At 38.4% G+C, this 25,916-nt stretch overlaps 2 protein-coding genes across 9 annotated transcripts in view; one reads left to right on the top strand and one right to left on the bottom strand.

The window, feature by feature from the left end:
• Positions 1–14,894, top strand: part of usp6nl (USP6 N-terminal like) — a 111,999-nt gene extending 97,105 nt beyond the window's left edge. For all 4 annotated transcript variants that reach the window (XM_028570220.1, XM_028570218.1, XM_028570217.1 and 1 more), the window contains 5 exons: positions 5,028–5,122; positions 5,501–5,566; positions 6,238–6,337; positions 6,431–6,583; positions 12,095–14,894. In XM_028570220.1, coding sequence (XP_028426021.1) covers positions 5,028–5,122; positions 5,501–5,566; positions 6,238–6,337; positions 6,431–6,583; positions 12,095–13,704 — 2,024 coding nt within the window. In that variant the 3' untranslated portion in view covers positions 13,705–14,894. The remainder of the gene's footprint in view (positions 1–5,027; positions 5,123–5,500; positions 5,567–6,237; positions 6,338–6,430; positions 6,584–12,094) is intronic.
• Positions 3,854–25,819, bottom strand: echdc3 (enoyl CoA hydratase domain containing 3). Of its 5 annotated transcripts, none has more exons than XM_028570223.1 (13): positions 25,637–25,819; positions 24,033–24,154; positions 23,703–23,800; positions 22,588–22,788; positions 22,037–22,215; positions 20,165–21,614; positions 13,867–13,932; positions 11,949–13,730; positions 10,904–11,104; positions 10,571–10,621; positions 6,403–6,595; positions 5,022–5,119; positions 3,854–4,544 (listed from the first exon to the last, which is right to left on the bottom strand). In XM_028570223.1, the coding sequence occupies exons 1-6, from the start codon at positions 25,771–25,773 to the stop codon at positions 21,461–21,463; spliced, it is 891 nt and encodes a 296-aa protein (XP_028426024.1). In that variant the 5' UTR covers positions 25,774–25,819; the 3' UTR covers positions 3,854–4,544; positions 5,022–5,119; positions 6,403–6,595; positions 10,571–10,621; positions 10,904–11,104; positions 11,949–13,730; positions 13,867–13,932; positions 20,165–21,460. The 5 variants fall into 5 exon arrangements, with proteins under 5 accessions (XP_028426024.1, XP_028426022.1, XP_028426023.1 ...); XM_028570221.1 differs by having other exon boundaries at positions 6,436–6,595; XM_028570222.1 differs by having other exon boundaries at positions 6,436–6,595; positions 13,335–13,730.
• Positions 25,820–25,916: the final 97 nt, after the last annotated feature.

Genomic DNA, 25,916 nt, shown 5'->3' with positions numbered 1-25,916 from the left:
TATCACTTTATTCGACATACTATACTATGGCTTTTTATCACTTTTTCGACATACTATACTTTTTTATGGCTTTTTCGACATACTATACTATGGCTTTTTTATCACTTTTTCAACATACTATACTATGGCTTTTTATCACTTTATTCGAGCATACTATACTATGAATTTTTTTATCACTTTTTCAACATACTATACTATGGCTTTTTTTTGGCAACATACTATACTATGGCTTTTTATCACTTTTTCAACATACTTTACTATGGCTTTTTATCACTTACTATACAATGGCTTTTTATCACTTTTTTCGATATACATACTATACTCTGCTTTATTTGACATACTATACTATGGCTTTTTATCACTTTTTCGACATACTATACTATGGCTTTTTTTATCACTTTTTCGACATACTATACTATGGCTTTTTTTATCCCTTTTTTCGACATACTATACTATGGCTTTTTTATCACTTTTTCGACATACTATACTATGGCTTTTTATCACTTACTATACAATGGCTTTTTATCACTTTTTTCAACATACTATACTATGGCTTTTTTTATCACTTTTTCAACATACTATACTATGGCTTTTTTTATCACTTTTTTCGACATACTATACTATGGCTTTTTTATCACTTTATTCAACATACTATACTATGGCTTTTTTATCACTTTATTCGACATACTATACTATGGCTTTTTTCAACATACTATACTATGGCTTTTTATCACTTTTGTCGACATACTATACTATGGCTTTTTATCACTTTTTCGACATACTATACTATGGCTTTTTATCACTTTTTCGACATACTATACTATGGCTTTTTATCACTTTTTTTCAACATACTATACTATGGCTTTTTTATCACTTTATTCAACATACTATACTATGGCTTTTTATCACTTTTTTCGACATACTATACTATGGCTTTTTATCACTTTTTCGACATACTATACTATAGCTTTTTTATCACTTTATTCGACATACTATACTATGGCTTTTTTATCACTTTTTCGACATACTATACTATGGCTTTTTATCACTTTTTCGACATACTATACTATGGCTTTTTTATCACTTTCGACATACTATACTATGGCTTTTTTTATCACTTTTTCGACATACTTTACTATGGCTTTTTCGACATACTATACTATAGCTTTTTATCACTTTTTCAACATACTTTACTATGGCTTTTTCGACATACTATACAATGGCTTTTTATCACTTTTTCGATATACTATACTATGGCTTTTTTATCACATACTATACTATGGCTTTTTATCACTTTTTCGACATACTGTACTATGGCTTTTTTATCACTTTATTTGACATACTATACTATGGCTTTTTTATCACTTTTTTCGACATACTATACTATGGCTTTTTTTTTTCACTTTATACTATACTTTTTATACATATGGCTTTTTATCACTTTTTCGACATACTATACTATGGCTTTTTTATCACTTTTTCAACATTTTACTTTTCATACATACTATACTATGGCTTTTTTATCACTTTATTCAATATACTATACTATGGCTTTTGTCGACATACTATACTATGGCTTTTTTATCACTTTTGTCGACATACTATACTATGGCTTTTTTATCACTTTATGACTTTATACTATGGCTTTTTATACTTTATGGCATACTATTTTATGGCTTTTTTCGACATACTATACAATGGCTTTTTTATCACTTTATTCGATATACTATACTATGGCTTTATTCGACATACTATACTATGGCTTTTTTATCACTTTTTTCGACATACTATACTATGGCTTTTTTATCACTTTTTCAACATACTATACTATGGCTTTTTTCGACATACTATACTATAGCTTTTTTTATCACTTTTTTCAACATACTTTACTATGGCTTTTTTCGACATACTATACAATGGCTTTTTTATCACTTTATTCGATATACTATACTATGGCTTTTTTCGACATACTATACTATGGCTTTTTTATCACTTTTTTCGACATACTGTACTATGGCTTTTTTATCACTTTATTTGACATACTATACTATGGCTTTTTTATCACTTTTTTCGACATACTATACTATGGCTTTTTATTACTTTTTTTCGACATACTATACTATGGCTTTTTTCGACATACTATACTATGGCTTTTTATCACTTTTTTCGACATACTATACTATGGCTTTTTTATCACTTTATTCGACATACTATACTATGGCTTTTTTCGACATACTATACTATGGCTTTTTATGACTTTTTTTCGACATACTATACTATGGCTTTTTATCACTTCATTCAACATACTATACTATGGCTTTTTTCGACATACTATACTATGGCTTTTTTTATCACTTTTTTCGACATACTATACTATGGCTTTTTATCACTTTATTCAACATACTATACTATAGCTTTTTTCGACATACTATACTATAGCTTTTTTATCACTTTATTCGACATACTATACTATGGCTTTTTTATCACTTTTTCGACATACTATACTATGGCTTTTTTATCACTTTTTTCGACATACTATACTATGGCTTTTTATCACTTTATTCAACATACTATACTATGGCTTTTTTCGACATACTATACTATGGCTTTTTTTATCACTTTATTCGACATACTATACTATAGCTTTTTTCAACATACTATACTATGGCTTTTTTATCACTTTTTTCGACATACTATACTATGGCTTTTTATCACTTTATTCGACATACTATACTATGGCTTTTTTATCACTTTTTCAACATACTTTACTATGGCTTTTTTCGACATACTATACTATAGCTTTTTTATCACTTTATTCGACATAGTATACTATGGCTTTTTTCGACATACTATACTATGGCTTTTTTATCACTTTTTCGACATACTATACTATGGCTTTTTTATCACTTTATTCAACATACTATACTATGGCTTTTTTCGACATACTATACTATGGCTTTTTATCACTTTTTTCGACATACTATACTATGGCTTTTTTTATCACTTTATTCGACATACTATACTATGGCTTTTTTCAACATACTATACTATGGCTTTTTATCACTTTTATTCGACATAGTATACTATGGCTTTTTATCACTTTTTTCGACATACTATACTATGGCTTTTTTCAACATACTATACTATAGCTTTTTTATCACTTTTTTCGACATACTATACTATGGCTTTTTTTATCACTTTATTCAACATACTATACTATGGCTTTTTTTTCGACATGCTATACTATGGCATTTTTATCACTTTTTCGACATACAATAATATGGTTTTTTATCCCTTTTTTCGACATACTATACTATGGCTTTTTTTGATATATTATACTATGGCTTTTTTATCACTTTTTTCTTTTTTACTATACATAGTATACTATAGCTTTTTATCACTTTTTCGACATAGTATACTATGGCTTTTTTATCACTTTTTTCGACATACTATACTATGGCTTTTTTATCACTTTTGTCGATATAATATACTATGGCTTTTTTTATCACTTTTTCAACATACTATACCACAGCTTTTTTATCAATTTTTTCGACATACTATACTATGGCTTTTTTATCACTTTTTTTTCACTATACTATGGCTTTTTATCACTTTTTCGACATACTATACTATGGCTTTTTTATCACTTTTTTCGACATACTATACTATGGCTTTTTTATCACTTTTTTCGACATACTATACTATGACTTTTTTCATGACATCCTATAACTTTTTTCAACACACTATACTACGAACCTTTTTCGAAATGCTATACTGTGACTTTTTTGACATGCTATCCTGACTTTTTTCAACACACTATATTATGACTTGTTTTACGTAATAATATGGCTGATTCACACACAAACAAAAAACACCTTTTATTTAAAAGTATGAACAGCCAATACAACAGGAAATACATTTTTAATTAGGAACATGTAAATTCATACTGTGAAGACTGAGGCTCACTTTGAAACATACTGCATAACTTATGGTCGTAACAATACCAGAAATCAGTCTTAAATATTGAAACATCACATTAAGCGGGGAAAAACCAGCTTCAAATTTAAAATACAGAACAAAAACACAACCCATTTCATTACACTTCCATATCTGCATGCGGGCCATAAAACGTTCTCCTAAAACCTGCATAAATATCCTCTGTCCATCAGTTACTGTAAAGTTTTTATCAGTTAGTATTTATTACTGTTCTTTTTTCTTCCAAAGAGATATCATGATCAGAGCCTCTCAAGTATGCAGGCAGAGTGTGTGTGTTGTATTAACTTTTAGTGTGATGCTTCTGTAATCAACACCAACCAACATATTACTCAAATAATCAGCAGTCCATCTCATGTTAGTCGTCGGGCTGCACTGCATTGACAGTTGTCAGTCTATCGAGGCCACATCCCCCATGCCAGCCCTGGCAGGACTAGTGTGATGATGATGAAGGAGAACAGGTTGACTGCGTTGTTGTCTAAGATTGGTTTCCCACAGATCCGCTGGGTCAGACTCATATCTTACCACCTTCCCGATGCTCGCGTCACAGCCTAAAGACAGACAGAAGAAGGGAAATGCCGGATTAGTAGCTCAGAGATTCATCTTCTGTCAATGACATTTTAGTTTTGTTCAGTTAATTTACTAATTGTTCCAGCCCCAGTGTTCACTTTTCAGTGATGGTCACCGTAAAAAGAAAAAAGTCATAGTATAGCATGTCAAAAAAAGTCATAGTAGAGTATGTGGAAAAAGTCATGAAAAAAATAATGGTATAGTATATCAAAACAAAAATCAGTATAGTGTGTTGAACAAAGTCATGACAGAAGTCATATTATCCGATTAATATTATCCGAAAAGTCATAGTATAGTATGTCAAAAAAGCCATAAAAAAAAGTCATAATACCATCGACAATTGTAGTTAAAACAAATAAGTCATATTACCATGCTATACATTTTTTTAAGTCATAGTATGTAATAATAATGATTCAATAGTTATCACCTGTTAACCTGACCATCTGTTCTGTCCTTACCTTTAGGGTTTTTTATCCCCGGCTTCCCGAAGCTGATACGGTTCCAGGATCACCACGACCGCATCCTCAAGAAGATGATGCCCAAACTGAAACAACACCTGGTGAGACCAAACACTGCTGTAGCAATTAATAATGCAACAAGTGCTCAGAATACCAGGAGTCTGTCTACAAATACAACTTCTGGCCCATGTCAATACATTAGAACACTTTGGGTATTATTAGTGCCATTATTTAATACACCTTCAGGCGTAATGCATTGATAAATAATATGTTCTAAAAGAAAAGAAGTGGTCAATATACTAGAGATATGAGTGTTTCCTGGACATACAGAACACAAACAAGCATTATATTTTGACAAGTGACATACATTATCTAGATTAAATTATGTTATCATAGGAAAGAGACCTATACAAACAGAATATGTGCCCTGCTCAGTGCACTAAATAGACTTTCTGTTGGGTTTGTTTTTGCTGCTGCAGGACAACCAAGAGGTGTTAACCAGTCTCTACACCATGAAGTGGTTTTTCCAGTGCTTCCTGGACAGAGTAAGTACATTACCAACAAGCTAACCCCACACAAGAAATAGGAAAATGTAACAAAACTGCTGCTGGAGGCTCTCTTTCACAGCCCATGGGAACATGTCCTTGCTTAATCTTCTCACAACAAGACATATTTAATCCTCAGCATTAAGTTTGATTATTTATATGAAAATTAGAAAACAAAATTGGGATGAAAATAAAAGCATATTTTATGTAATCGGAATGAAAACAACTTCAAGTCTGCCCTAAACGATATGGGATAACATCAGACTTTTAAAGGATATTCTGTAATTTCCTTATTGTCGTCAAATCCCATAAAAAGAGCAAAACCAACAATAAATCGATGCTACTAACAAGTCCCCGACAAATGCACCATTTCCTCCCGTTTGAGCAAATTTACTAAAAACTACATTGTCCAGTACAGTGTTTTTTTATTTATTTTTTATTATATATACAGTATATATTTGTGACCCATTTTTTAAAGATTCCATTCATCAAATAACCAATGGGCTAAGGTAGGAAAGACAGAACATAATGAAAGATGGACTAACACATTGGTGTTAGTCCACTTTTGGTGGGATTTGTTGACAATAACAAAAATAGAGATATATATATATATATAACCAGCCTACAACCAACAATAAGATCTTCTAACCTTTTGTTCCGTTTGTGTCAAGACTCCCTTTACCCTGACCCTCAGAATCTGGGACATCTACATCTTGGAGGGAGAACGAGTGCTGCCCACCATGTCCTACACTATCCTCAAACTGCACAAGAGTAAGACTGTTTACTCTACTCAGTGCTACTGATGTCCACCTTTCAAAGACTAAAAAAAGTCTTACTTGTGTTGTGTGTGTGTGTGATTTGCAGAGCACCTGATGAAGCTGTCCATGGAGGAGCTGGTGGAGTTTCTGCAGGTGACTTTGTCCAAAGATTTCTTCTTCGAGGACGACTTTGTGGTCGAGCAGCTCCAGGCATCCATGACGGAGCTCAGGAAGGCAAAGCTGGAGCTGCCCGCGCCAGGTACTGCTACAGCTGAAGCACACAGACAAAGCGCAACTAGCTATGAATACGAAAATATTATTTTGCACTTGTTGCAGCCACATCACTACTGGACCTTAAATCACAGAGACAACTTTAAACCAGTATTCAGCCTTGTTCTTATCTGCCTTTTACAGCAAATCAAAGTATTATGCAATTTGTTTTATTTCATGCAGAGCTGGTTAATAGTATGCTTGTCGTACAAAGGAAGGCCTGAACTAACACAATATACACAAGTATGGATGAGTATGTTTTTGCAAGTAGTAGTCATTATAAGGGTCTCAGTATCCCTAATTAGTCTGAGAAAAAATACTTTTTATAATTTATTACCGAGCAAAACAAAAAGATTTATCGATATTTCTGTATTATTTATTTTTTTTTTATTGTAAATTAAATCTTTTTGGGTTTGGACTGAAAAAGCAATTTAAAGTCATAATTTCTACACACAACTATGTCCAAACCTAAAAATAATCCGCTATTAAAAGCGGCAATCCTTACATATATGGTCCCTAAAAAGGACAAATGCTACCCAGAAACACCCAGGTTTTTAGTCGACAGTGAAACAGATGCACCTCTTATTATTATTATTATTGCTTTTACATGACTAGAATACGCGTGGCTTCCTGCTGCCCTTTAGCTTGTAGCTGTAGCAATAATAGCAGTGTGTGTTTCTAATCTTGCTCTGTCTCCTCATTAATCTTCCTTCTCTCCCTCTTCTTTCAAACGATGTTAGCTAACAACAACAAAAGTGTGGCTGTGAGTGGGGGCCACATTCCCTCCTACAACAGTAACCGGTGGGCTATCCTGACTGGTCTTCCCCTCTCTATGTCTCTGTCCATCTGTTCGTTTGTCCTGTCTGTCGCCTGTCTGTCCAACAGCACTTGGGTCTTCCAGCAGTTTTTTATCCCCCACATAATGTTTTAACTAAGTTCAGATGCATTGCTTCAGTCCTGCAGTGGCTGGCTCTCCTCTTGTCTCTGTATCTTCAGTTGGTTTTTTTTACCCTTGACTCATGTTTTGATATCAAAGTGGTTGTTAAATTTCAGGTGACATAAAGTGCCCTCTGGTGGCCAACGTAAGGCCCTGCATTTCTATAAGTTGGTTTTGATAGCTTATCATAGTATTTTGTTGGCCAACCACTGTTTTTAATCAACAGCTGATCTGCACACTGACTATTACTGTGCCTCTACTGACTTTAAAAGTGCAGTCTTGTATTTGTAAATACAGAATACCTGTCCTCAACAATCTTTTTCAGGTTCCTGTGTTGTCTTCCTGTATTTAGTCATTAGCCAGTTAGTCATCTAAACCAGCAGTTGACACTTTTTTCGTTGTAAGATTTTTTTGACATCAATACTGTAGCTGAAGAAGGAACCAGAATTTGCCTTTCTTCCAGAGCCCACACAAATATAACAGTAGCTGTCTGTTCGTTTCCCCTGCCCGCTGACAAGATAATGAGCCACTTTTCCAACACTGGAGGCTTTTGTTTAACTTCTATTTTAACAACCATCTGCTACCACATTTGCTGCGGTGCAAGGGGGATAGTTTTTTAAATCTGCATTTTTGTATTGGCAGAACTGTGAGAATGACTGTGGTTTTATGGTTTTGAACTTCACTTTGCCTAGTTTGAGTTAAGAGATCGACTCCACTTTTACTAACCACATCACCACCACAGTATAATTTACTGCAAGCACCAGCTGGATGGATCTTTGATCTAGAGTGGCAGAGGCTGGATTCAGTTCATTTTGTTTTGTCACTAACTCCCGAAAAAAGTTGAGAGACAGAGTTTAGGTCAATACGGGCTGTTGAGTTTAAAAGTTACCAATAGCTGACCATTTGTGCTGATAGTAAATATAATCTTTATGTACCTTCAGAACAAAATATGAGGAAAGGTGCTGCACACTGTTCAAAGCTTGAAACCACAAGATTGTATGAGCAAACAGTTTGGACTTAAGATCAACACAACCTTTTCTTATCTTTTATACTGATAGTGACTTGTTCGACTCCCCCTAAAGACTGTCACACAAGGAGAAATTGCATCTTTTATGACCCTTAAAATCAGCTCACATTACTACAAATGTATATTCAGGGCTCGACATTAAGGCTTGTCCGGGACAAGTGGATTTTTTGTAGGACAAGTGGAAGAGAAATTTACTTGCCCCACTGGACAAGTTAAAACTCAAACAAAACAAAATGCCACTCATTTCGTCAATGTTACAGAATTGGAACAAATACATATTTTACCCCACAATCCCGGGCAGCGGGTCGGCGGGCCGCTAACGTTAGACCCAGCCCGCTGTTCAGCGCATTCTCCGAAAGCGAAGCAGCATGAAAGCACGGCGAGCTAGCCGGTGTTAGTTTGCTAACTCCACCTTAACGTTACCTCCTCGCCACATCGTTCACAGAAAACAAGCTGAAAACAGAAGTCACTCGTGGCGATAGCAATGTGCTTTGTGTGGATGAAGCATTATATACGTTATTATGTGCCACTCATTCCGTTTATGTTACAGATTTTACTTTACCGATTTGAAACAAATGCATTAACTAACGTTAGACCCAGCAGCAGCGGGAGAGCGGACCGCTGACGTTAGACCCAGCCCACTGTTCAGCTCCTTCTCTGTAAGCGATACAGCAAGAAAGCACCGCGGAACCAGCAAGCCAGGCAGCCGGTGTTAGTTAGCTAACGTTAGCATGCTAACTCCGCTTTAACGTTACCCCGTCCCCACATCGTTCACAGAAAACGAGCCGAATAAAGCTGTCACTCGTGGCGATAGAAGTGTGCTTTGTGCGGATGAAGCATGAAGTTAATTTGACTCTTGACGGCTCTCTGTCTCGTAACGTTACTAGCTGCTCCGCTACTCGTTTGTAGCGGATTAAATATCAGGTAATAATCAACTGTAAAGTAGCTACACCTTTTTAAAGGATCCCTTGGTAAGTGAAATTGTAGAAAGAAAAAAAAAAAAAAAAAAAACACGCTGACACCAACATTTAGTGGCAAAATCCATTGTTATGTCTACAAAATTATTTTAGATATAGTATAAGTTCAAGTCACCACTACCTCTGGTCAAAATATTGAATTAGTATCTCAATATATTGACTCAGTATCTCAGAATATAAACAAAGAATATCAAAGTAATGAGAAACTATATAAAATATTGATTTAATCTCAATATATTGGCTTAGTGTCGTAATATATTGACTTAGTAACTCAACATATTGGTTCAGTATCTCAATATATTGACTTAGTAACTCAGAATATCTCAATATATTGACATAGTAACTTAGAATATTGACTAGGAATCTGAAAGTAATGAGAAACTTTAAAATATTCACTTAGAATCTCAATATATTAACTTCTGCACACCGGCGTGCAAAGTATAACTTTGTATTATGAGTCTGGAGATGCTTTTTTCTTGTTGATGGGGAAATCTATTCTTGGGACACATTTTTTTCTACTGTTTAAACTGAATTGTATTAATGTTGATAGTGTTTGGATGCTTTCAATGGTTTCTTCAAATTCTGCATTAGCAAAACACAAAAGAAATTATAAAATGATGAATCTTTACCCGGACAAGTGACTTTTGTTCATGGACAAGTGAAACGTAAATGTACTTGTCCGAAGGACAAGTGCCTCAAAAAGTTAATGTCAAGCCCTGTATATTTGATTATTACATTTTAATGTTATATACTGCACCGCTCCTTTATTAATAGCTACAGGTCACTTAAAATCTACTTTGATAGTGAAATAATTTCCACACATTACAAAATTAAAAATGTTTAAGATACCAAATAAAGCTTTAAATTTTCTACAGAAAAGTTACCCGTATTTATATTTTTTAACCGCCATTTGTGACAGGTTGCTTGTTCACTGTGGTAAGAAAAATCCATACCGTCACAGCCCTAAGTAAACTATCATCCTGCCTGCTCTATATCTGAAAATGCATACAAGGAACTATGAGTAGGTTTACTTACCGGATAGTGACAGGATAATGTCAGAGGACAGTCTCCAGTGGAGAAGGATTCCTAAAAGACAACAAAACAGTTTTAATTTGTGGCTCGAAAGAACACTTTGCAACACTGCTGTTTCTGATTTTGGCCAACGGTCTCACAAATGTACTCAAAGATAGATATTTTTTTTTCCCTACCACTAACAGTCAATTCTGCAGAGGGGAAACTGGATGAGGTAGCTTAGGTTAACCCCTGTTAATTTAACCCATGTGTACAAGAAAAAAAGGCTGAGGTCCGGGGATAAACTCATGAACAGACACTTTAGTTTGTGAATTCAGTTCCAATACGTTTACTTACTGGATGACTCCTACAGCACTTCATCTCCCTCCAGCTGATGCCTCCTGGCCTGAATTTGGTGATCACACTTTCCCTTAGGCCGGCCTCACACTGGCTCCGTGGCGTGAGCGGGGCGTTTCTGTTGCGTGGCGTCTGCGTGGATTTTTCTACGTCTTGACACACCAGAAACGTGTCTGACGCGGGACTGCTGCTAGGCCTTGTCTGGACACATGTATGTTTCCCATTGATAAAATGCAATCAATCAGTAGTACACTTCATGTTAAACATCAGCAACAGCAAAATAGGCTACAGAATATTTCGTTCTGTATTGACGGGTGAAATATTTGAAAATCGATAATTATTATTTATTTTTTTTAAATGACATTTATATCTGCATTTATGTCAAAACCTGGAAAACGCTTCCAACACGGCTTGCGTATCGCGTGTTTTCGGCGCGAGCCACCCCTGAGACGTGTGCGTCACGCAGGCAGTGTGAAAGCTCTAACCTGTTAACATGGGAGCAGAAATAAAAACAGACACGCCACGCAGCTGACACGCTCACACCACGCAGCCAGTGTGGAGCCGGCCTTACAGTCCCCAACAACACCCAGCGTTACCATCACTGTGTCTGCACACTGTATATATGTTCCTGTCAACTGTACTTTTTATTTCTTTGTGACGTGAAGCAGTAACTTTAAGTATTAATGTCATAACTTGTACTGGTCGTAGAATAGTAACTTTGGTGCAAGCTGAGTAGTCTTAAGTGAAGAAATATTGCTCTGGCTTTAATGCTTGTACTGATCTGTCTCAGTACATTCAACATGGTTCATTAATCAAAAACTATTTCTGTATGACCTTTTAAGTCTGGTGCTACTGCTGCAGCTCAGTACAGTTTAATGAAATAGACCACTCAATTGAATGTCACTTCCTAATTGTGCCCCCTCCAGCGAGCTGGGAATTAATATCAAACACTCTTTCTGATGGTTTTTTTTTTCTGTCCTTTGCTCTTTGCCTGTGGAAATGTGATTATGTGTCGTGATGAATGTAATTCTCCTTTATTTTTTACCTCTCTATGGCAGTGGTGTTGCATGAATCCATGTCCCTGTTGTGACTCCTCATCTGAATCAGCGCCACAAAGTGTGTCAAACCATTAATGTTCACATTTGATTCCCGATGGTGCTCTAATGCGTTTCCACTGTTTGCATCTTGCAGGTAAAGAAGACGAGTATCCCAAGAAGCCTCTAGGGCAGCTCCCTCCTGAGCAGGCAGCAGCAGCAGTGAACCACGTGGCCAACGGTCAAAGCCACGCCGAGCCAGTCGAGCCTACCAGGGATCCGAGTCCTGTACCAGACCGCCAGCGGGACAGTCGCCTCCCCAGCAGGTCACGCCGGGACTCGCTGGAAAAATCGATCCGCCACCACAAGGCTGACAAGAGGGATGCCCGCTCCAGGGGGTCGGGGGAGATCCCAAATGTGCAGCGAAAGCAGTCCACCTCCACCACGCCGGAGAGGGGAGCAACACCGCCCTCAGCCCCCACCCCTACATCACAGCTCATTACAGGGGAAAGAGGGAAGCCTCAGAGCCACGCCACCGCCAACCATAACTCCAATGCGGCCTCCAGCTCTCGCAAAGAAATCACTCCCCGCTGGTTCAAACCCTCCGAGACAAAACTGGAAGCAGTCAAAGCAGCAGCTGCCCGGGAAGTCCATCTGAGCAGAGGGACGTCGCCGGCCCCCTCCAGCCCAGAAGACAGTGCAACGCCCCACCGCCGGCCACGCTCTAAAGGCTTCATCCCCGACGCCAACCGCGGCTCCAACGCATCCCAGTATGACAATGTACCAGGGATGCCGGAGCAGGATTTTGAGATCCTGGAGCTCGACAGCCCCCCGTCCAGAATGAGGATCCCTTGCAGTGAGACACCGTTCGGTGCATCGTCCCTCCATCAGGGCAGCCCCAGTCGTGGACCCAGCCTGGCTGGGAGCGTCGTCTCCGTCGCATCAGGGCCCAGGATGGCCAAACACCCTCTTCCTCCTACATTTTCCCACAACAGTCCAAGGGGGGTCCAGGCCAGCTACCCTGGCAGCCAAAGCCGGTACCACACCCCTCCCCAGCAGCACTCCCCAGGCAGAACTACTACCGAAGTCCCTATCTTCCACCCATCGTACAGCGTCAGCCTGGACCACAGAGGAGAGGATAGACTCTATGCGCCCCCCTCCCGATTTACCCCACCTTCCAGTGTGGTGTACGGGGAACGAGCGTACGCCACCACCCAGCGCCAGACCAACAGCCTCTCCCCAGAGAAGGCCCTTATGAACAACTCCTTCGCTACATACCGCAGGCAGCCACCACCTAGCTCCTCCCACAACCCCCGAAACGCCAGGTCTCCCCCGCAGCACTCCCTGCAGCTGGAAACCCAGGGGAGATCCACCCCCATCTACCTGCAACAACTCACCTCCACCGCACAGGTCTACGCTCCGGTGGACTACAGGTTTGAGGGGCATCGGAGGGGCGAAGTGAACCCGCACTACCTGCCAGAAGGCGGGCCTCGGCGGCCTGTAGACGGGCTCCCGTGGGCTCCAGAGGATGGGCTGCCCCTTCAATCCCCAGGTGGGATGCCGCGCTCACCCAGCTTCCAGCGAGCCCAAATGTCTCCCGTTGAGGAGTTTACTTTCCCCCCCAACCCAGACGGCCTGCTTCACTACAGGACACAGTTCCAGGAGCAGCAGCCTGTCGTAAGGCAACAGCTCCCCCAGCTGTTTGGAGGACCACACTACAGGCACGCACAGGAGGCGTTTGCCATGCAGGAGTCCATGCTGCTGTGATTGGACGATAGAGAAATGGCAAGACTCTGTAAAAAAACAAAATAGAAAAAAAAAGAAACTGAGGTGTAGTCATTGACACTGTGGTAAAGACAAGCAGTAGTCCTAGCTTTGTTAGGAGCCTGGTGTTGTTTCTGCTCTGTTCTTTATGTGTGAAGTACTGACCTTCTGACTGTCACGCTGCATCGTAATGTTGCAGGATGCACCAGCCTTTGAAGTTTTTACTGATCACTTTAAAAAGAGAAAAAAAAAAACTGACTGAAGTTTTATTTTATTTTTCGATGTAGAGCATTAACAAGAGGAGACAGAATATATCTTTTAGAGTCTGATACAGTATGTACAGTGGATTTTTTTGTTAATATGCCTGAGTTGTCAGTAGCAGGGGAACATTCTCCTGAAAAGGGAAAACTGATTTATTTTCCAGCTTTATTTTTTTATGTTACTTGCAGATATTTACATTAGAGATTGATTTACTCTATATGCTTGTGAATGTTATTTTTAAAAGAGAAGAAATAATACTATGTCCAATGATAAAATTAGAAAGCAGTAATGAACATACATACACTGTACGTTTTGATTTCAATTTCAATTTTGCAGCGCCTACAGTATAGAAAGGGCAGGGTTTGTTGTTTATTTTCGAGTCTCTTTTCAGTGATAATATTCCTTCCTGATTAACTGATGTGCAATTAATTGCTCTTTTATACGTGAAGTAAAGTTGGTTATTTACACATATTTGAGGCCAGTGTAGTTTTTGGATTAAAGACTCAAGGAATATAGAGCTAATTTGTGAGGGCTAATAATAAATATATATAGTAACCATAGATAACATGTTTTTTCATTATTGCTGAACTGTAGTTACCACATCTTGAGCACATGCAGCCAGAGATAGATGTGAACTAGTTACAGTGCAAGTTCATTACGTCTTATTATTTTCAACACTGTCATATCAACTACTGTTCAGCTGCTGGCACACACTCACTCACACACTACGTGTCACAAATCTGTTAATCACATTTCAACATTTAATCAGTCACATTCCCTATTATTCTTCCTCATCCTCGTGGTTTTGAAGCAGGTATTTCTCTAACAGTATTACCGTACTGTTCATTACATTCCTTAAGTTATCTTTGTTAAACAACTAATTGCAGACCATTCTGATACTTTGCTTAATAAAATGAGGTCAGTGAAAATGAGTTGCTGGCTCTGTCTTTGACTTGCCGTTTATTCCAATGGGGGGTTTTCTGCTGCTTGTCTTTTCTACTAATAATCAAACTCTGCCCCCCAGTGGGGACATAAGGATATAAGCCCAAAAGGTAAGGATAGGTTGTATTTTTAAAAGGGCAGAAAGTGTTTTTAGGATGCAATAAATGCAGAATCCGGGATGATAGATTTGGTAACTAGTAATAGTAATTGAGGTTCCAGCACTTAACAATGAAAGGCAGAAACAGTTCTTTCTCAGCCGTCAAACCTATATTAGGCTAATCCTATTGAATCAGTATTTTTTGTTTATAGTCTATTATAACTTCCGCATCCAGATAACAATCGACTATACCTTTTTTTGTATTTAATCAATAATGTAATAATGTCTTAAGATAAAAATGTCCCTGGTTCCAGCTTCCCAAATGTTAGAATATGCTACTTTTCTCTGCCATTCTACATTACATATATTTTGGCTTAAAACAAGCCATTTGAAAACATAACTTTGGTGATTAGGGAATTGTTGTGGACATTTTTCACTATATTCTAAACGACGTGTCCAATTATTGACAGGCTAAATTAGAGTGAAAATCATTCAGTTGCAGCCATATCTTAAAACCAATTATTATCATAATTATTTTTCCCAGTAAAACAAGATAAATGTGCGTTTACAGAAAACTTGTATCATGTGGACGCGCCGACAGTGTTGTCATTACTTACAAATCTGAAATAGTGGATTAATCCATCAGTCAAGCAACAGATAAATACTTTTAAATTTTTTAAGCAAATCTACCAAATATTGACTAGTTCCAGCTTTTATGGATTTTCAGCTTCCATTCTTCTGTGAACTGATCATTTGGGGGGTTGGACAATTGCTTGCTTGGAGAAAAAAAAAAGCTATTTGAAGATAAAGGTCAAATTTGGCTTCAGGAAACTGTAATGTGTATTTTCAGTATAGACCAACTAATAAAAAAATGGCAGAATAACCAATAATGAAAATAATAGACCTAGTTATGTGCAGCCCTGCTACAATCTAAATGATTAGAAAATGTACAGAAACAATTTGTTAAAAATAAGTAAGTTATACTGAAAAAAATAATATGCTGCTGAATGCATTAGAATGTTCTTGTATCTTTCTGGATAAATTAGTTGAACACGGCTTCAGTTGAAAGTCATGTCAAGAGCTTTGCCGGATGAGCAAACTCTGGGGAACAACAAACTCCTGCCTCTGGTTCCTGCAAAGTGGTGTAAAGACCTGTCACTAAAGGCACTGACACACCAAGCCGACGGCCGGGGACTAGTGGCGAGGACAGCCGACTGTGGTGTCGCCTCACGCCTGCCTTGCCTGGGCCAAACATTAGCACTGGACACATCGCAGAGACTACAGCCGACTGCCAAGTACCACGTACGTTCTCTGCCTGCGTGAGAGGAAATAACTCTCCATACCAGCAGGCGGCGGTAATCTATTCGTCATTCAACTTTAGTTCATTTTGTAATGTGTAGGTATGTAGAGATCTTTTAAAAGACATGTTATTGTTGGAATAAATATGCCTACACAAGTAGTTATGTATATCTCGTTGTACATTTGCCATCTTATGGACATAATGTGCAAAAATAGTTATTCCAATCATTCAACCTGTGTTTTTTTTTTTAAAAGAAACATTTTAACGTCATTTTTTACCAGTTTTGACAGCTCTTGAAAAATGAAAGGAGCCTTGTGTGTGCCTCTCACAGACGTTTGTTTGTTTTCCTCCCTCTCGTTTTCAAGCTGAACAGCCAATCATATGAATTGGCTGTTCGGCCGACGACCGCCAAAGGCAAACACTTGGCGATGGTGCGAGACAACGCACAAACTAGGCCATCGGTATGTCGCCGTAGGCCGAACTAGGACCTACGGTTGGCTTGGTGTGTCAGGGCCTTAAGATGACAAATCTGTGCTAAGAGCTAAAAAAGATGCTTGTCATACAGCAAGATGTTGCTTTGAACCCACAAATCTTAAGCTCAGTCATGTTATTTTGGGAAACAATTGACATACATGAGAAGATAAATATTAGAGGAAAACTTAAACTAGCTCACTAGAATAAATTGTTGATTGGTATGCGACTGAAATGAACTTGGTTGCAGCCCTACTGGAAACTGACCTTACTTAAATACTTAAGTTAATGTTGGAAGAATAGTTTGTAATAATTAAACACTTTTTTCCTCATCGACAAAAAATGTACTTGCAACAATTTACATACATTTAATGCCAAAAATAAAATGTGATAATTTGCTGCTTCCTTGATGTGTCTATGTAAACTGATTTAGTTTTTTGGACAAAAAAATAATTTCCCATTACTTTGGTTTCTCGAAAATAGGTACTTTTTACAACGTTTGACAACAATGCTGATAATAAATGATATCTCACGTGCAACGTAACTCAAGCTGGAAGCTACTAACAACAGCAGAATACTACTGACATTCAGCGGGAAAAACCTACAGTAGAACCAAAGCCAGTCTACGGAAAGCCGTTCCACTCCCTATTCAGCCCCATTGTACCGAATTTGGTTGCAGTTCCACCAGAGTTCCACTGCAGGTGATCGCGGTCCAGTGCAAAATGAATGGGACTCTATGGAGCTAGATGGCTAAATTTGTCTCTTTCGCCTGATTGTCAGTGAAGGACTGACTACGATCGGAGATCCCGCTTGACGGCATCCAAAGCAGAACCAGAATGTCAGAGTGAATATTTCGGCGTGGTCTTTCAAATATCAGCAAACCTCTTTCTAGCATGTGTGTTGACAGGGAGAGCCTAACCTGTCAGCTGTGTTGTCGATGCCTCGAGAGAACAAGGGAAGCGACTCAGAGCTTGCCGTAAAGCAGTATCTCTGGCCGTATATGTGTATGACGTCATTGACATTTTAAAAGGCTTTTTAAAACAAAAAAAACGACTTTTAAAAAATCGAACACCCAACAGTGTTTATTTTCTTAGCCTCCCCTTTCGAATGCAACATTCAAATTACTAGACAAAAATTATATCCTAAGAAAAGTGGATTTTGAGGGGTATAGCTCCATAGAGTAGAGCTGTAATCGGGCCTTAAAAGTACGGTCCGAAAAGCCCGAGCCCGACAAGTACATTTTGGGCTTTTTACAAGCCCAAACCCGTTTACCCGACTGTACAAAAAGCCGTCTATCAGCAGTCATTAGAGTGTCGGAGAATAGCGCGGACACGCGCTTCACACCGCGAGCGGGCACACGCACCACTCGGCAGAAAAGGGAGAGAAAGAAAAAAAGAGACTGCGCCGCACGCACACAGCTCCTTTGTCTTTCGTAAAAAATGGGTAATTTATACATGTTTTAACATCATTTATTCATGACTAACGGAGGCTATAGGACACTTGGAAGTTCGAACAAAGAAACAGACTAATTCCTCCAGAGACCAGCTTCCGTTTTACCTCCTCATGATCCATTTTCACGCTAATCGAAACGCATCAGCTGACCGCTCATTTACAATGCAACCCGAAGCGCAAGCCCGGCCCGAGCCCGTGTAAAATAATAGAAATTAAGACCTAATTAAGATCTTCAGCTCTACCATAGAGTCCCATTCATTCTACACTGGCCTGTGAGCGCCCCCTATATGGAACTCTGGTGGAACTGCAACCAGTTCAGAAGCTGGAAGTAACGAGGAAGTGGAACTTCTTCCTATATTAGAAATTCTTTGGTAGAACTGAACAGGTCGGCAGTAAGTGGAAGCCAGTGTGGAAGTGGACGTGCACGAGTTTCCGCTGATCAACAGCAGACAGGAAAACTCTCTGTAAAGTAGTGTTTGGATTTTCAAAAAAACATGCCATACATTTTTTGCTAATCAATGAATTGCCTAGCTAATAACTAATTACCATCAGTAATTAATAGTTCAAGACCACCCAAAGAAAACAACCCAGCAACAACAAAAACCAATTGAACCCAATATAAACATGAGTATTCATATTCATTACCATGACCATTAGGCTTTCATTGCCTGCTGCTATGTAACATTAGTTTGCAATCCAAAGACTATTCATTTAAACCTTCAATGTGGCCGAGACACATCAGGCCGATTATCGGCCGTGGGACAGTCTGGCGAGGTCAGTGACTCAAATCGGTTCAGTGTATCCCGTGTCGTCGTCTGTCTGGGGGGCTGTCGGCGTTCATTTTGGCCGACCTGACATGTTCGGTCGGCGGCAGGGCCGTCAGGACTCACCCGGAAATGACGAGCGGAATGAGGTGACTACAGTCTCTCAAAATCTGATGAAAATCTTTTAAACTGACCTTTGGTGAGCTGATATGAAGACAGATTCAGCAACTGCATGGCCTATTTCTCACTTTAAATTTTTTCAGAAACACGTTTCAGTGAACTATTTTAGTACAATATGAGATCGTATTCTGAACGGCCGCCATGACAGTCCAGGTCTGAATATCCGGAGAAAACCAACCCATGTGACCTGTTCGTCCAATCAGCTGCCGGTTTTCATTTCTTGGGCAACGTTACAGATTAGCGCCGCCTGCTGTTATGGAGGCGTATTACTCCTCGTCTTTTTGATGTGTCCCGAGGCAGTTTTTTGGACCTCGGGGACGCGACTGATCATATCGACGGGGTTTTCTGTCAACGGTCGGCCGTCGGCTATATGTGTCTACTCTACACCATTATAAAGCAAACCCAGCAACCAAGGGCATTCAACAACTGGCAAGACATTAATGCCGATAACAACTTTAATCTCAAGTGTAAGATACCATATGCAAGCACCAACAACAAAACAGCAGAAGCGTGCTTACATTTAGCAAGAAAAAAAAAAAAAACAGTGTGAAACTGAGGCAAGACATTAAACATGTAATACAAGCAGCAGGTACTATTTGTTAGCGTGTATCCCCGGTCGGCAGTGAGGCTAGTTTAAAAACTGGTTAAAAAGAAAAGTGCATGAGTTGCCGCGGTCACGGTGTTGTGTAGAATCGTGTTTCCCTCCGGTTAAACTGAAAGCGACCACTCCGCGGTTACGGCATAAGGTTTGGTTCAGGTTAAAATCAAATACTGTATGAAATAGATAGGGGAGACACGTTCAGTGGGCAAAAAATCTTCGACACAACACCAGGGGGCGGAAACTCGCCGTAAAGTAGTGTTTGGGCTAACAGCTAACGCTAGCTAGCTAACTTTAGCATGACAAGAGGTCAACCACGCACTATCTTCTCAGTTGTGCTGAAATATAAATCACGGACAAACTTTGCTAAACACAAAAGGTCACACATCAATGCTTACCGCTGTTGGAAAGCCTCTCTAGAGTCACTTCTGTTCGTCTAGTATAAAAAGTTACTCCGTCGAGTAAGTTTCTGACCTGCTTTCGGAAATTACCTTAAAACAAAGATGGCGGACGGATGTGACCTCATCTATATATAAACTAAAAATGTTAGTAAATACGGAAATTTTAAAATGTTAGTAAATACGGAAATTTTTAAATGATAGAAAATAACTAATATAAATGTACCTGATAATAAAATAATTTAAAAATAATTAATAAACTATTTTGGTCATGACCATATTCATATACTTCGTGGTAAGTATTTTATTGTGAAATTTTTTTTTTAGTAATAGCCCTACTTGATGGCAACCTTGTAGGACCGCAATTGTGTTGCAAAGTAAAAGTAACCAGTTGGCTCCAGGAGTATTTTTCAACTTATTATAAAGTTATATACATTACATTATAGAGTTTTCTTTGAATGTCCTCAATTTTCTGAGGATATTAATGTTATGAATAATTCAATGATAAAATAGCTTTATGTTAGGGCATCCATTTATTTTAACTTTGCTGCTGAGAAATTGCTTCATTGACGCAAATGGGATTAAAACACCACCCTTTACCCAATAGATAAAAAATTCATTTAAAACTGACCAAGAATCCAAAACTGATTTAAACTGCGTGTGAAACATTTAGTTTCTGTTCACCATTTGCAGTGCACACAGCTATTTTATGCTTGGTGGTTGGATTCCAAGCTATCCCTTTACATGCCGAAATGCAGCTTGCGATGTCTCCTCTTATGTCTTCATGTACACATGCATTTACTTTTTTATCAAAGAACCAGATAGGTCCTAATGAGCTTAAACTGTAAGTCACCTCATATTGTCTATGCAGAAAATGATGCAGTAATTTCCTTCCAAAACACTAGAAATTTGAAATAATTCCTACCAATGTGTATGCCTATTAATTGCATTTACAGTTATACAAATACAAAGAGCAGCATTCTTCGTCCATTATGTCATATAACATCTGGAGTCCTCTGGTTGGTAACAAAGCATGTCCTTCTTATTTCCACAAAGCAACTTTTAAGGCACACAATGGCTCAGCTACTTGTCTTCAGAAAATCCTGAGGGAACAGGAAGTCAATAATTCAAACTTCAATCGCTGTGATCTTGCAAATTACACAGCTACATTTTAAAAGTAGCGTAGCCCATACATTGACTTGGGACTGGTGCGAATTATTCTTCCACACTAGTAACCAAAGACCACATGTACCAGTCAGGATAATCACTGTCTCCTGTGATAAAGTCAACAGTCCATCAGTCATGGGCTTTTTCTGCTTTATTGCTCCACACTGGCTTGCGTTTCTCTATGAAGGCCCGGATCCCCTCCTGTCCGTCTCTTAGCGCCAGGTTGTCAACCATCACCTTGGAGGCGGTGGCATATGCTGCATCTCGACCTTGAGCCATTTGTCTTTGAAGGAAACAAAGGAGAACAGAACACCACATGTGAAGGGAAATGTATATGTTATATTGTTTCAAATGTTTTCACATGAGGAATGCTGATTATTAGGGAAAATGTAAAGTTCTTCATAACATTTTATATCTGTCATCACCAACAATGTTTGCCCAAAAATATTCTCTAATAATTCCAGCTAAGATGCCAAAATGCAGCATTTAAAAAAAATCAGTTTATATTTCCATAATAGCCAAAAATGTTGATGCCATCATCACTTACAGGCTGACAGTCTTTCCACTGATAGAATCATTTTGAAAATTCAACCTTTTCTTGTTTTGGGTGTGACCACCCTGAATCATCTCAAGCATCACCGGCCTTTAAAAAAAAGTTAAAAAAAAAAAAAAAAAGAGTTCTGTCTGTACTCTGAAAACTCTCACCTTTGGAAAGTGGCCTTGCCGAGGGCTACAACAGGTCGGCTAGCCTGACACACCCGCTGGGCGATGGCTAACGTCTCGTCTTCCAGTCGTTCTTCTGGCACCACCTTACTGATCAGACCATGCAGCAAAGCATCATGGGCGGAGATGGGAGCTCCTGTGAAAAGCATCTCCATGGCAACCTGGTCAAAAAGAAGGCCGATATTAATTTGTAATAATCACAAAACATTTGGGCAGGATATTTTACAGTTGACAGGAACAGTAAATAAAAAATAAGTAGGGCTATAACGTAGGGCTACAACTCACAATTACTTTGAAAATGGCCAGAACAAGTTCCCAGAGCACAAAGTAATGTCTAGATTTCCTGTTTTGTTCGACCAACAGTTCAAAACTCAAAGATAATAACATGTGCTAATTATGACTAAAAGCTCAGATATTTGTTTAATCCTGACAAGTTTTTAATGCAGGAAAATATTAAATGTAAATAAATTAAACATCAGCTCAAAACACACTGAAAGTGGGCGAGTGTCTTTCCACTTAAGTTCAGCTCTTACTTTCCTCGGCACAGCTCTGCCGATGGCCACCGCCGGCGTCGAGCAGAACAGACCCACGTTGACGCCTGGAGTGGCAAAGGTGGACTTCTCCGTCGCCACGGCAATGTCACAGCTGGCAACAAGCTGGCAACCGGCTGCTGTGGCAACACCGTTTACCATGGCGATCACTGGAACGGGTATGTCTTGTATCAGAGTCATTACCTGAAGCACAAGAGCCAGTGTAGGTATTTGTAGGCCTGCAACAATTATTTTCTTGATTAATTGATTAGTTTGTTTGGTCTATAAAATGTCGCTCCATGTTTTCCAAAGCCCAAGATGACGTCCTGCAATGTCTTGCTTTGTCCACAACTCTAAGATATTCAGTTTACTAACACAGAGGTGTGAAGAAACTAGAAAATATTCACATTTAACAAGCTAGGATCAGAGAATTTACAGAGAAAAATTATAAATTGATTAATTTAATAGTAATCAATTAATCTTTACAGCTTTAGTTATTTGTGTGTGTGTGCGTGTGTATATGTGTATGTGTGTGTGTGTGTGTGTGTGTGTGTGTGTGTGTGTGTGTGTGTGTCATAGATAAATAATACATAAACAAATAAAGTGAAAGAACATGGCAATCCTGTCACATTATCATAAAATGTGCATTTGTCATAATTCTTTTTTTAAAGATTCTTTTTTGGAGTTTTTTCATTTTAATTCAATTCAATTTTATTTATAGTATCAATTCATAACAAGAGTTATCTCAAGACACTTTACAGATAGAGTAGGTCTAGACCACACTAGACCCAACAATTCCAGTAATTCCCCAGGAGCAAGCATTCATATTAGATAGTTACAGTGGATAGACAGGAAAGGGGGAGAGAGATGGGGGATGACACGCAGAAAAGGGCAGCAGGTCGGATTCGAACCCGCACCAACATGGGGTGAACGCTCCTACTGGGAGAGCTACAGGCTGCCCCCATTTGTCATAATTCTTTAAATCTTCCAGACTAATAGATGAATTGATTAATAAAAAAAATGTAGTTACATTAATCAACAATCAAAAAAGTCTGGGGGATAGATAGATAGAGAAGAAAAAAAGACAAAGGGTGGGAGAAAGAAACACAGAGACTAACCTCTGCACAGATGTGAAACACCTTTGTGTGATATTCTCTGCCCTGGGCTGACGTCAGCTCCTTCAGGTCGTGTCCAGTGGAAAACACTGGACCTTTGGCTGACACACACACACACACACACACACACACACACACACACACACACACACACACACACACACACACACACACACACACACACACACACACACACACACACACACACACACACACACACACACACACACACACACACACACACACACACACACACACACACACACACACACACACGTTAGACCACCATCGTTTCCCTCTCTATCACACACTCACAATAAATACTGTAACCACCTGATATGATAACAACTCTGAGATCATCCCTGTTGACGTCAGTAAGGATGTTTTCTTTGAGGGATTCCAGCATGGACAAAGACAGAGCATTCCTCTTCTTGGGATTGTTCAATATTATTCTCCTGGAAAAAGAAGAAGTAGTTACATTCTACAGTGGTGGTTTATGTATTTGAGCACTGCAGTTTGTTACAGAAGTTGTCTACTAAACTGGTATTGTAGTACAGGGATCTGTGGCTATGTTAGCGGGCCAAAAAGTCACCAAACTTCGCATTTCCTTATAAAGAAGAAAACAACTGTGATTCTGTAATAAACAAACGCAGAAGATGAAAAAAAATAAGAATGAACTGCAGCGGAGTCGTTATAAACTAAATACTAGAGACACTTGTACCTAAGGAATATTATATTCATTCCAGGTTTAGTCAAAAGATTTAAAGAAACAATCTGTGGAACTTGTATGACCTGTTTTACCAATAAGATAATGTCCCACTTCCCTTTCCATCTAAACCAAACTCTATTCAAAAATGTAGTAATTTAATGTAGTAATTTTCTCTAGTCATTTATAAAAAGATACACACTTGGTACAACTTCAGGGTTTGTATTATTGAACAGAATACTTTCTTTAACTAGGCCCAAAGACAATATTGAAGTACTGCATTGATGAACAATTTGTGTTGTACTTGTGAGACCTTATGACTCTCCACCACGGACAGAAACCGTATACATCTAAAATCTACATAGTAACCAGATGGCATACCAGATAAATATTTTGCATTTAAACAAAAAACGAGCTCATAAGTTTAGCGATATAAAAGGTATTCATTCTTTACTTAAAAAGTTGCAATACTATGCTACTAATGTAATGATACTCTATTAAAAGCAAGACTTGTATTCATAATCTTAATTAAGTACATGTGAAGAAGTATCATCAACAAAATATATTTTAATGTGGTAGCTGGCCAAGAATTTTAACTATTTTTATGGAACAAAAGCCGATTGCACAGATTTAGTTCCATATATTTTAAGTAGTTTTTGGTACTTACAGTTTTGGGTTTTTTAGTTTTAATCCACGTTATTATAATTATTTGTTTTTAATTGTTAATTTAATCTGTAAGTGGTTATTATAGCTGTCAAATAATTATAGCAAAATACAATGCAAATGTACTCCAAAAAGTGAAATATTGTATCATATGACAGTGGAGTAGTAGTATGAGTAGTAGTGTAAAGAAAAATAAAGTACCTCAACATTTTAGGACTTGAGTAAATATACGGAATTACTTTCCAACATTGCATTAATTATGATATCGTTCTATAAATTGAAGTACTTCATAGTATGGGAAGTAATTTACACCAGACCTCGAGAAAGAAAACGTTGATTTAACAGTAAGTGTGAAATCCAAATAGTGGCTTTTTATTACAAAAATATGGTTTTGACAGGAATGAAATGTATGCCGAATTTATCTTAAGACATTGGCACGTTTAAAGAAGTGCTGTATGTACCACTGTAACATGCTGTTTGTTGTCCAAATCTATATTATGTCCATAAATAAGCTTTACCTGACAGCAGTTCTGTATAATAGCTTCAAGGACACATTTTGTTACTGTACCTTATTCCGTTGTTTTGCTGTCTCACCGTCAGCGGCTCCGGTTCCGTCTGAGAGTAGAAACGGTTCCCTGTCAGCAGTGGTGAAGTCCTGCTGAGCTGAAACACACCGACAGCTCTGCAAAACAAACTACGAGCCATGTTTATCCTCGTACAATTCACCTTCCCACTCTCACTTCCGGGTGCGATGACGTCAAAGGCACGTAAGGCAACGTAAGACTAATCTTTTTTTTTTTTTTTAACGTAAGACTAATCACAAAGTCCAAAGGATACTTTTAGGACTT

Source organism: Perca flavescens, chromosome 23 (assembly GCF_004354835.1).
Source record: "Perca flavescens isolate YP-PL-M2 chromosome 23, PFLA_1.0, whole genome shotgun sequence".
Lineage (NCBI taxonomy): Eukaryota > Metazoa > Chordata > Actinopteri > Perciformes > Percidae > Perca > Perca flavescens.
The sequence above is the reverse complement of the archived record's forward strand: the minus strand, read 5'-3'. Positions and strand labels throughout refer to the sequence as shown.